Here is a 13498-nt window from a genome sequence, read left to right on the forward strand (position 1 = left end):
ACACGGCGCAGCTTCGGGAACGTATTTCTTTGATCTCTGGAAGTAGCCTCGCACAAGACTAGTAGTCATGTCTGCAGCTAATACACAAACATTGCCGCTAGCTTAAAGAGCGACTCTAGGTATACAATATGTGGATAACTGATTTTAGAAATGACTTTAGCTATTTTCTATTGATCTGATAAAACACTATTTGGAAATCATTCTATTTAAGTAAGATTTATTTAGGAACAATGGCCTTTAGATACCTTAACAAGTCTACAGTAATATATGCGAGTTTTTAGGCTTTTCATCTTCAGGTTTGCTGTTTGCCAAGTGAAAACAAGTAAAATTGGACAGTTGGAGATTCTTATCCGAAAGCCTTTCGAGCATAAAAAATACATGAAAGCAAGTCTGCTGGCTTGAAGGGCTGAAGGCTAGCGTAAAATTAAGTGACTCGTAGCAACCAGTTTTCTCTGGCTTTTAAAACCCAGCCTCCACACTGTAAGCCCGCGAAAACACTTTCCTCATTTGTGTGAGCGTACGATGTGATCATTAATGTCCGCAGTGCGCAGATTCTTGCCTTATTGCATTGGGCTCAAACCACTGGCTTCTTAATTTGGCATCCAGGCATCGTTATTTAACTGATTGAATTACTATAAATTGAATTTAAATACATAAAATAAATCAGACAAATGCAGTCACAAAAAGGACAAAACCTTTCTTGCACAAGTTATCTGGCACAGTGCCTCATGTATTGGATTGAAGCTATGCATCCTGATGTTTGTCTCTACAACACCAGTATGTAATTTGCCACTCCGTTCTTTTAAAAAGACAGGCCATCGATTATCTTAAAAACAACATTAGTTGTCTTGCCAGCAAAACAGCGCATATTAGAGCTGCACCTAAATTATTCAGGTGGTTAATCGGTGTACCATGAGTGATAAGCTTGTGTGCATCCGCCATAGGATTTTTTGGCATAATCAGCCTTTTGGATTGAGATTCACTCATTAACTTAGCAGCGCGCGGTGCCAGTAGGAGCTCACTTCCTTAAGTAGTGATTAGAACCATTAACAGCCTTGATTACGACTAAAGAGCATTCGAAAAAGAAGAACAAAAATAGACGGGTAGCCACGAACATCAAATTTCAGCGGAGATTGACACTACCATAAGATCAACTTCAGCGTAGTTTAAGGTTAAAGATATGGCAACTGTTACCTCAAAGATACCAAAGCTGTATTGATCGTCTACAGCTACGCTGCCAAAGGCTTACGCCATGCGTTTTCGGTATGTGGACATGCGAAGTTAGCTTAGAGAGGAAAAATTAAATAGTCAAAAAAGATAATTTTATAGACTACATAAGTAATCGAATTAATCGTATTCCGGCCTAGATCGCATCACGAAATTAAATGTAGAGTTAAGAATGGGGAGGAAATGTACTCAATGAACTAGTCAGTTGCATTGTCCATAACGGATTGCCGTAGCAGCACGGTCTATTCCTGTGGCCATAGAATTTGTAGCACAATGTCTAATTTTTATTTAATAATATGCCCGGGCAAACTATTTTAATCCAGTGTACCTAAAGTCACATTTAATCTCTAACTCTGGAGTTCTGAATTAGTTAAATGTTTACACATCGTTATATAATATCGACTCGCAGAAGAATACTCCTGTACAAACCAGATTCTTATCTTGTGATCGTGTCTTTCGGCAAAACTACGATTCTTGAGGCAAATGCTTGTTAAAGGCAGTTTAAAATATTGTAAAGTTAAGCCTCTCTATGAGACAAAAAGCTCTTTTTTTATTTTATTGGGCTTGTATTTATAAGTAACGCAAATGTCGCACAACGTAGAAAGCGTCTTCAAAGTACTATAGACTTACTCTGCGTTTGACCGCTAATGTGATGCATCTAGACTTGTAGTCTACAAAGGATTCTACCTTCTCGTAAGTTAACAGCCAAATTTATCCATTCAAAAATCTACCTGTATGAAGACTGCTTCTATCGTATAATGGAAATAGGCTACGCCAATTAATTAATAAAATATTCCATAGGAACACAAGTTACTTCTGCTTATTTTTCTTGCTCCCTTTTGCCTCTACACTATTTTTACCTTATATTATTTGAAAATGCCCTTTTCTCTCTGTGAGTCGTCAGTTCAAAATTGATGTTCCAAGCGAATAAAGTCCATTTATGACTTCTACTATGAGTTAAAAAGTGAAGCAGTTTAATATAGTTATGTTACGTACAGTGGGGGTTTTAAACTGGAAGGACCGTTTGAAGGGGTTTGCAAAGATCGAAGACGGAATCATGAACCGTAAAGTGTACCCCACTCCGGTAGACCATCTGAGGTCAATGCCGATCACATATAGTAAATAACTCGTTAATCGGCAGTGTAATAAGCTGCGAACTCGAGTTTATTATCAATTCCTTCTAAAGCACGACATTTTACTATCAATTGAAAGTCTGAGCATGAACTAAAATTAGTACGCACAAAGATATAACTTTTCATTTCCAACACAGCTCCTGGCACCGACAAACGCGCAACCACAACGACAACTTTTTGCACAAAATTATTTCCAGTAATGAGAAGTCGCGTTTCCACGTAAATACGCAAGAGAAGAAGGTTTGGGAAATATACCTAAGCCCGGAGTTAGGTTATATTTCCATCCAGAAAGTCGATGATCTTATACACTAGTAGATGATTGAGAAACGGTCAACAAGGATCTGTAGCTGGTCTATGACAGTATCTTTTTTGTACGGAGATTTCCTTTTTCTGCTTCACACGTACCAATTTTCTACTCGATGCAACTGGACTATATACAAATCCTGCCTGAGCGACTTCTAGTTTTAAAGTGTATAAAACTCTTCCAGTTCCACAAAACATAAATCATCTCCCCATTAGAATGGAGATTTTTCTAAATTCTGGTCTTGAGCGTTTTTCTAATTTGCTACTGTTTCTTTCTTTTACTTTGTATCTATATGGAGACACCACTTCTCGCTACCCATCGAATTTTTGTGTGGGCGCCTGTTATTGTGGCAGCGTGTTGTTAGGTGCCGGGTATGATCTTGAGAGACAATGAGACGTCGTGCTGTTTTGCGCTATCAATTTAGTTTATGAGCCTATACAAGCCTCTAGTTTTACTGTAAATCCTAATTAATAGCTCTATAAAATTTTTTTTCCTTAGTTTATAAATTATTTACTGGCCGCCTTCCATCAAAACTGCTCTTAACCATCGATCTTTGATCGTTTAACAAGACGAGATACATACTCGCGTTACAAAATGCCATTCTTGAACTTCAGAATCAGTCTAGACCACTCCTCTCAGTTCAACGGTGTCCGCTGTGTATGGTAATATGGTAAATTAGGCTGCGCTGTTTCGGCAGCTGCTTAACCTCGACAAACGGCGAAATAGAGCCTGCATCAAAATTGCACTTTTTTGCCTTTTAGAGCCTGACCTCGACATAATTCTGTCCGGTGCACGATGAGATTACAACGGATCCTCAGAGGAAAGAGAGCAATTTTGAGTTCTCTGTAGAAATAGACAAATAGTTGAAAAATAAAAAACAAACATTAAAAATAGACCAAACGGACTTTTGTTTCAGGCTTACATTTATATCTTTATATATATTCCTGCTTGACCATATAGTACATATATATATATATATATTTGGTGGTCCAGCAAAAAAATGAAAGACATTAATCTCACCATCGTAAATCAAGATGACGGTATTTCTATTATATTTCAGAACACTTTTTTTATATTTGAGATGCACCTGAGACTGCTCACTATAATATCATCACTTCGGCCTTTAGCACGTGCGTTGTGGCCATAGAAAATCGAAAAATTTGAATCGTTTACGAAAATGAGTTTCATCCTAGCAGTAGAACGCCGAGCGAGAACAGCTCGCCAAAAAATCCGAGCAGGAGATTTTGAAGTCGACTACAAATCTCATGGGGGACTTTTGGCAAAGATGAATAACAAAGCTTTGGTAGCAGCTAACCCACCTCAAGGTGCACGGGTGTTAGTATTCAGGTTTCGTGTGTAAAGGTTTACCATACTTCGTCATCTCGGTGAACTTTTAAAATTAAACGAGCTTTTCACATAGTTTATTACGAAACCAAAGGATTGATAAAGTCTTAAGCCCATATTTCCCCGTAAAGGTAATTTTTAAAACTGAAGTAAGTGAAATGTTTTCTTCCAAACTGTCCGACTGTCAAAAAAGTAAGCTTGTAGTTTATTTTTATAAACTGAGAATCATTTTCATTGTTGTTCAAAATTAGAATCTTATGAAAATGCCGCGGTTGAATAATATTAATAACATAGGGTGTGCCAGAAGTTAGTATTCTGGTTCAGTAGCCCTGGAATAAGAAATCAGTTTTTTTGTCCTTTTCTTGGCCTCGTTTTAGCCTAACCCATGGGACTTACACTGTATATGCGAAACAATGTCAGCAAGTGTTTTCCCAACAACTGCTTGCACAATCCGTTGCTCCTATTTCGTAATCACGAACATGCGTAATTCACCATCAGCTGTACCCATCGTTTCAGGCATACAGTGCTTCAGGTTGTGGATTGTTTTTATCACTGTTTGATACATATTGTTCTTTACGTAGCTCAACAGAAACAGTAAAGAGGAATTACATTATAGGACCGGGACGCCCACTTGACTCACCGCTGTTCGTGGATGCATCGAGATAAGTTGATCTGAAGACATGATTTCAAGCAGATTAATCGTTTTCCGCGCGATGTGGCAAAGCGCCCCATCTTATCGGAATCAAAGATTGTTTACATACAATATGCTTATTTCGGTCCACCGAGAGAGGCAACTATCTCTTGAAAAATCCACTGAGTGTTCATCGATCGAAATGTTGAGCACAACAGCGTGTTGAGGTCGTTCGATCTGCATACAGACTGCCCAGCACTGCAGAGATGTTGTAACTTTTTATCCGGTTAGTAGGTCTCATTGAATTTCTTGGTTAATCACCTTAGTTTTCCTTTCGTTGACGAAAGGCGACATCAGTATTCTATGGAATACTTACGAGGTGTCACCGTAATCGATAGCCTATTTCTATAGAAAGTTTTGATGACAAACAAATGCTATACCAAACTGTAGCTCTGTATAACCGTAAATCGCTAATCCTGCTGTGCTTATCATTCGACAGTTTGCTTGTTTATCAACAAACACAAGCAAAGAGGAACGAAACGAAACAGACGTTTGACACGTCCTGTAATGATCATAACAATGTGTAACATCATCTTATAGCTCAATAGCTAAAATATCATTTGCAAGGTGAATAGCATCAACGGCAAAGCGGTACTTCCATCGTTCAAGAAAACACTGAAGCAGTGCTTAAAAGGCTAAACGCAAAGCACTCATATTGGATGCACTCAGTACCGGACTACCACTATAGATTTAGGGAAAAAAACTGTACCGTAAAAAGAAAGGGAAAATACCATAGAGATGGGTATACGGCTTTCTGGTACGGTACAAGGTCAGTAATGGCATCCTGGAACTTCTCGAGCTAGAGAGAATACAAACGGTAGTACACGCGTATGACGTAGCCGTTCTAATTACTACTTGCAAAAAGATCAGCGTACAAAGACCGGCACAAATATCTCTACACAAAACAAACAAGCTCCTTCGCGTACTACCTCTCACAAGTTCTGACTGTAGTAGAATATTCGAAAATGCTTGCATGCGATAAAATTGGCTAAAAGTGGCACATGTGTGACATATGAGATAATCCGTCTTTCACTGCTCAGCTTAGAAGTCGCTTGCGAAAAATTCAGTACTCTCACGTAGACATATAAGATAGTAGCAAAGCTTTGCAGCTATGATCGGGAGCAAAATATGTGGGCACAAGTTAAGGATATGGCGCAGAAGGGTGCAGATAAGAAAACGAGTTAAGAGGAAAGGAACAACGACCCGAACGCCGCCCGGTCCAACGACGGGACACCGATTATGAACGGTGGTAGAACAATCGAACTGGATAACAGCTCGACTAAAATGGTCGTTTCTTCCACCGAAAAAACGCATAAGCAGTTTTATTGCTAGTGGCGGACAGAGACCCGTGATTGATGTTAGATGGCAGGCTCCACACTTCATGGGCAAATATCTATGCCTCAGGCTTGGAGTTAAAAACAAAAAGTGAGCCATTACATTACGAAGCAAAAAGATAGCTCATTATATTATTATTGCAGTCATTGGTATTACATGACACCAAAAGCAATGTGAAACCTAATCATGTAATTGAAAGTAAAACGTTCGCTTAAGTAAAAGAGTATTTTACCTCTGTTTTTCAGATTTTCCCAGTCTTGCGCAATGACCTTAGAAGCAGCTTATTTGCCTCACTATAGCATTTATTTTCTCTAATTTTTATGCGTGGCCTTTCCATGAATCTTGTTTCAATTAAAGTATCTAGTAATCGTATAGTAAATAGGTGTTTTTTTTCGATATGCCGAACATTGAAGGCATGCTCCACTAGTAAGCCAGCTTAGATAATAACACTGACAGGTTTTCCATAAACGTAACGCATGCAGATCATTTTGACTAAATTTGAAGTACATACTTTGGTAGGGTATTCAGAACCATGGTATATATTTTGCTTTGACCAACAGCCGCTGCTGAACTTTCTCGGCTTAAGTATTAAGGAATCTGTATTAAAGCTATGAATCATGTAAAAAAATAGTACATAAAAATTCTATAAAAAATTCAATTTGAGCAAACTAATTGTCCACACAAATTAATTGACAAAATATAGGCCATTTCCGTAAATCCTTTTGTCCAGAAAAGGTCTTCGTGAAACTGTCTTGTAAATAACGAAACTGTCAAAGAGAAAAATCTGCAGAAAACGACGCGCTCGATTTGAATGGACAGAAGTTAAAATTTGATACATATGTTCACCTATAAATGCACTACTAACTTCATCAGCTAAACTCTTTTATGTACATATCGAAGAAGAACGACCAAAGACAATAACGGCAAGGACTTAAGAGTCCGCAGGTGCCTCAGCTTAAAGGATCCTTCATGTTCTTTGACATAAAAATAATAATAAGTACACCATACAAACGCAATCATATACTAGGGAGTAAACTGTTTTTTGTAAGTTAATTAATGTTTGTGCTAAAATTATCCATATCCTGCTATAATTTCCTTTGTTTATTGCACGAATCACATACTTTAAAAAAACCTGCGAGTTGTTTTTTGTGTGCGCAACCATTTAAAGAGCCAACCTTACCTCACTTTTGTTTCTACGATGATAATGAAATACGTGTAATGTGCTCTAGCACAATTATTGAAAAAGTTTCACGAACAACGACAGGTCAACCGTTACATTAAGAACAAGTATTTTAAACTTAATTGTTAAATTATAAGAACCGGTCCTTATACTATATATATATATATATATATATATATATATATATATATATATATATATGACATGGAGCTCGTGGAGAACTACTATGACAGTTGAGGAACCAGAAAATAAGATTTTAGTAAAAAACAATAGCTCAAGATTTTTTGCCTACTATCGAGGCACCCTCAAATCAAACTGGCGCAAACTAACTAATGTGTCATTTACCTATCATTCAAGCAATTCTGATCTATGGGTTAATCGACATAACGAAAGAGTAAATTGATTCCTCTATGAGATATCAGATTTAAAATATTGTTTTGGTAGTATACGCCAGTTAAAACCCTGGCCGTGTCGCTGTAGAAGGAAACGAATATGTCACGCATGGGGTTGAAAAGGGTCTTTACGCTGGTCAAACTATGCGGTTCCCTGGTAATAAAGATTGGAATAATTTTAATAACAAACTTTGAGTCAGCTGGAAATTACTAACAAAAAAAACTAAAACATTCTGATTTAAACGATTATTTATTTTTGGGTAGATAACATTCTCAATACTATTCACGTAACATCATTAATTATGCAATGCATAGCATGGAAATGTTAAAAACTATTTTACCATTTTAGAAACTATATTATTTTAGAAAACTCTGATTGAATATTTTTCATACTACCTATTATTCTCCAACTCTAATTACTATGAGAACCTATGCATAAGAGAAACATCTTCTAGTAAACCAGATATTTGGTTTACCGCAATATGTACGCCGCCATGTTTTTCATTGCCTTTTAACCTTAGAGTAAAGTTATAATTCAAAACCAGATCTTGAAAGACTGTATCTTTACAGTTACACATTTACAGAACTAATCGTGCAATGCTATTGGAGATGTTAATTATAAGGGAACAAAATACTAAGTCGAATTGCAGTGTTCGAGTTAATGCTTCTTGCTTTTAAGCCGTGAAGGCGATCAATGGGGACGCAACGTAAAAATGGTATATATTTAGACTTGTGTTCTTGACAAGGTGAAATCGCGTACGTCATCTATGCTATCGCTTTTTGATTTACTTTTTTATTAAAACATATTGATCATCATCATCTTAGTTAAATCTTAGTACTAAGTCATGTTTGCTTGATGATAATAAACTTAATATTAGAAATTAATATTTTTGCTCTTTAATTCGTGTTTTGAGCCTATCAGATATGACAACCATCTTCCTTTATGCTGAAACTAGAGATATTGCCATGTTGAAAACAAACTTACCAAATCAATATATACAAAACTTCTAAACTACAGAACCAAAAAATAATTTTCTGATATAGTCTTGTTCGCACACTACATCCTGCTCGTTGCTTTTTTAAGTACATTTAAGTTCGCATAATATGCACAACTTATTGCTTTTTTTGCAGCACACAAGCAGTCAAAACATGTATTTACTACTACGAAAGTTGACACTCCCTTCTTATGTTGTGACCTTACTTATATCGTGGCTTGACCTTCAGCACTTTGATGGCACCGTTCGTTACATCTTACAGTGTGTATTGCTGTGTACTGTATACTGTCCATTCAACACTATATACTAACGCATATTTTCAGAAAATGTATATGTAAACAAAAATATTTTATTTTTGTATCATACCGCAAGAGTGATAAACGAAATTTCTTATGATAATAATTACTGGATTAGTTAATATCGATGGCAATTACTACAAAAACTTCGCTCTGACGAAACTCAGTTAAGATTACCACTGAATTTTTTCTTTTTACTTTTTACCTTCGAAGCCACAGTTTTGCTCAATTCCTCTAAAAAATCTCCACAAAATGACTCATACACTATGTAGAAAAGCCCCAAAAAAAGGAATTTGTTAACTATAATTTTACACAGTGAGTAAATACAATTATTATCAGCGAATCCGGCAAAATGAAACTGAATAGCTTGTAGGCCCCATGAACAGACGAAGTTTAATTGGTAAAAACTGGTAAGTGAAAACCGGCTGCGTTTAGTGTTCGAACTGAAGAAACTAGTTCAGAAGTAAAAACATATTTTAGTTTTGAAAATAGCTATAGCGCGTCGGAAATTCATTGAAGATTGGTGAAGACATTAGGCAAAGAAGCCATGGGCAAAAGCATAGTATGTCAATGATGCAAACGTTTTAAGAACGCAAATTGGAGTTCTAAAGACTAGCGAAGAAGCGATCAGACGTCGGGATCCGAACTGCAGCAGTTGAGGTGGCTTTTCGCGAAAGCAGAGTTTGGAGTGTAAAAGTTGTATAAGCCAGAACTGGTATTTGTATGTTGTAATCCAAATTTTAAACCTAAGTAAACAATGGGCTTTCCTTGAGTTAAGTCCAGGCTAGTTGGAAATGCGCATGGTGTATTCCATGTGCAATTTACAGCACTTTAATAAAAAAAAAACTGGCCTGGAGTATAAGTCCTCCATAGTCAAGGCATCTTTTAATATATACGGCCAGTCCAAAAATGGCCAGGCGCGAAAACGGCATTGTCCTAGAGAGAGGTTAAGTTCAGTGGCAGTGTCGAGTAGATTCGGATATAAGGTAATGGTAGTACTCATAGTGGGCATTAATGGCATCTGCTCTTCTGAAATACTCGCCAAAAGTAAAATATATCATAGCCTGCTATTTCGAGTTTCTAAAGTGACTCATGAACGGTTGGCACGGTTATCGAAAACACGAAGTCTCGTTACTTGTTGACCATGCCAGAGCTCATTGCCATGTGCCAATTACTTCTTATATAGACTAAAGTAATATCCAACATTGTTGCTTGGTTATTTTCTCAATCTAAATCCGTATGACTACGGGGCTTTCCATGCTCTAAAGGGGGCAACCGGTGAGCATGCATACTCCACTATAGATTTCCTTCAAGAAACAATAGGCAGAGAAATTTCATAGGGAAACGTGAATAGGTATATGGTTGTTCGGAAGCTGCCAAAATGTTAGAACAAATGTATAAAAAATAAAGGAGAGTATTTCCGTCGTAAATCAAAATCATTATTATTTTGTAAAGGACCTGACTATGAAAAGGAAAACCATCTTAGTGTCTGATTATTTTGTGCACTAAATTAGCTACTGGATGCTAGACCAATGATGTTAATTCAATTTAAACGAATTCCTATATCCCCAACAAAGGTAAATATTCACACTGAAAATAGTACTAGCTTGTATAGGTAGAAACAATATATATCAAGTATAATATAGCGTTAAGTTGGCTTGATTCCAAATTGTATTTTCATAGTTATATTTGAAATCAGTTGAAAAACTTGAACGATAATTTCTTGCCTATAATGGTTGTTAGTTCCTGAACAAAAGTTGACAAGGACGATTCGATATACGAAGTCCACCGAGTACATAGTCTGAGAGTACTCTGCTTCCTTTAGACGAAAAAACGGAGCCTGCCGAGCAGTCACGACCCAGATGACAGTAGCGATCGAAACAACCATGAAAACGACGCTCGTGAAGGGAAATTCACATTTCAAGTTCATATAGATCGGGAGCATTTTCGGAATACTAATTGAAACAGTTTGGGCTTAGCTGTGCGCTCAAAAATACATCAAACTCTTGATTTCTGAAGCTTTCCGGGTTCAACAATCACAGCCTTGATCAGTGCGTAGTTGCACGTCAGGAACTTATTAAAAAGAAGTCGTTTTTTTGGTAACCTAGTAACTACAAATGTAGGATAATTTCTTTATATAAGAGTAACGAAAAAGGCATGCAGACTAAGAAAAGTGCAGTTTTCCTTGCAAGAATACTCTCGTGTAGGAATAATAATATCTAGAGCATGTGCATCATTACCTGGTAGAACGCAATTGCGGTCTTGTCAGAACGTTGACAAAGGTGACCAAAATATTGAACAAGAGGTAATTTGACAAATGCTCGCTGGGATAAGATCGTGCTTTATTGTACATATGTGAAAAGTCCGTACGGTCTTATTTGGGAACCCAGTATATTAGACTTACTACTGTTATGGACTAGGTAGATGAGTATTTAAACTGTTTACGCTTCCACAAAATTATTCTAATTAAAGCAGGAGTGAGCTTAAGTCGGAGTCTTTCCTTTGTTATCACCTTTTATCATTCGATTGCATGTTCTTAGATACCATAGCTTAACAGGTATTAAGTACTGATAATATCATAAATTTCTCATATTAAATTAAATAATTTTTACTGGAAATAAAACCGTACGATAACACCAACAACATAGAGGACATATTCCAGCTATAAAGTTAGTTAATCCCTTTTATTACAAAATCGTGCTTCGTGTCGACGGGGTTCGAATCAACTATTTCTGACCTTTGCAGAGAGATACTTAGTGGTTCGAGCCGGTGAACGTACAAGAAGTACTTAGATTCAAGTAAAAACATTCTTCACAATCCATAGGTTATAAATTTATGCTCTAGTCCTTTGCTATTACTAACGCATTGATTGATGCCTGTTTAACTGACACCCTAATTCTGCGTATGTTTAATTTCAAGACAATACTTATTTTTATATGCTTTTGTGCCAGAACGCAATTCGTATATTCGTATTTTTAAAGTTTGTGCACGGCTACGGTAGGACCCATGCCAAAAAAAACCTCAGGAAACAATTAATCCCTGCAGACTTATATCGCTATAGCAGCAGACAGCTTTGATTATTTTATAAACACGGGGCTGAATAATATATCGATTATTAGCATCCAGGAAATCACCGTTGAGGACGCAGTTGGAACTGTATACATATATTAACTATATATAAAAAGCGTCATCTTTAATATTATATATCCTACTACGTATCATTTGTTTTTTATTATAATGTGAATATGACAGAGGTTAAAAATTCGTTAAGTTTGGTAAAGGGTAAGTACAGAGATGGAACATAGACCTATTTCATAAAATAAACAGAATTCGGATGTCACATATAGGCCTATACACGTTGACGGCTGTAGTCACCGTAGCGGAAAGCACTTAGCTAATCACCTTTTGCGCAGTCGGTGGGACATAATCTGATTGATTTTTGGAGCAAACGTTTAGCTTTTTCCTGATCACCGTCTTGCAAAGCTTTCTTAGCAACTCGGATTGCTTGCAATGCGTCTTCACGGTTACTCTCCATTATAAGTGCAACCTGAATCTTGTAACCCGCCCGTTGAGGGACGGGGCACACAAAAAAATCCCACTAATTATAGCTTATCATCCACTTATTTCAAACTTACGGCACTTGATTATCCGCACTACACTGTACTCATCGGGTCACACAGTTTGTCGCAGTTACCACACGGTACAATAGTTTGTATTACTATTACCGAACAACGGAGAACATTCACATCTGACTGTAACTAGCGAATAGACGCAGATCAAGGGATCCCTCTAACCTATGAATGGTCGCACACAGATCTTACGGAGTCAGAAGCGCGAAATTTCAAATAAAACACATACAATTCAAGATTCACGTAAAGTTTAAGGAAAGCAACTAAGAAAGAAGATATCTTAATCGTTGCCAAGGTAGGGGATGGTGGAGTTGTTTGCGCATGGAGCTATGTGGTCCATTTCATTAATCTAATTAAGTTATGTTAGTTTCTAAATAGATTTCCAATACCGTTAGAATGCATATGAGTTAGAAATTATAATTGGGGGGTATGGCGGGGCTAAACGGCCCATTGTATTCAGGTCATATATAAAACAGAGTTCCATCGATAATTAATTTCACAGAAAAATTGAACGGACTGATATGCCTCAGATTACAGTATAGCTTAGTGGGCTTTTATGTTTAAGTATATATACGTGTATCTATGTTAAGCTAAAGTAAAGCATTTTATATTCATCTTTTTCTCTACCTATCTATCCATCTTCATCTATTTTTTATTGCCGTATGTTGTCGTTTTATTGACCGTATTGTCACAGCTTACCGTTAGAACTGCGCAATTTCACTAACGTGTACAATAAATTGCGGACACCTACGATTACACGTTTTTAATTAAGTGCGGTATGGTTAGCGATGGTCGTTACTCTTACTTCAATGCGCCAATCTCTACGTTTCGTCAGGTATCGCCGTTAGGCATTCCATTACACTGCTGGTTTCCTTGCTTCTTCCTAGTCTCCTTCGAAGCTAGACATGCGTCAACCTAGCTTTAACAAACGATTCTCACATTTTTACTATTTTTTTTTAATTTCTAAAACAA

The 13498-nt window shown here is 36.9% G+C and overlaps 1 protein-coding gene across 4 annotated transcripts in view; it reads right to left on the bottom strand.

The window, feature by feature from the left end:
• The window catches only part of LOC111266711 (dnaJ homolog subfamily B member 14), a 32680-nt gene extending 20018 nt beyond the window's left edge, over positions 1-12662 (bottom strand). For all 4 annotated transcript variants that reach the window (XM_022844453.2, XM_022844442.2, XM_022844451.2 and 1 more), the window contains exon 1: positions 12300-12662. In XM_022844453.2, coding sequence (XP_022700188.1) covers positions 12300-12432 — 133 coding nt within the window. In that variant the 5' untranslated portion in view covers positions 12433-12662. The remainder of the gene's footprint in view (positions 1-12299) is intronic.
• Between the last annotated feature and the right edge of the window lie 836 nt (positions 12663-13498).

Source organism: Varroa jacobsoni, unplaced genomic scaffold (assembly GCF_002532875.2).
Source record: "Varroa jacobsoni isolate VJ856 unplaced genomic scaffold, vjacob_1.0 scaffold_119, whole genome shotgun sequence".
NCBI classification, from domain to species: Eukaryota; Metazoa; Arthropoda; class Arachnida; order Mesostigmata; family Varroidae; genus Varroa; species Varroa jacobsoni.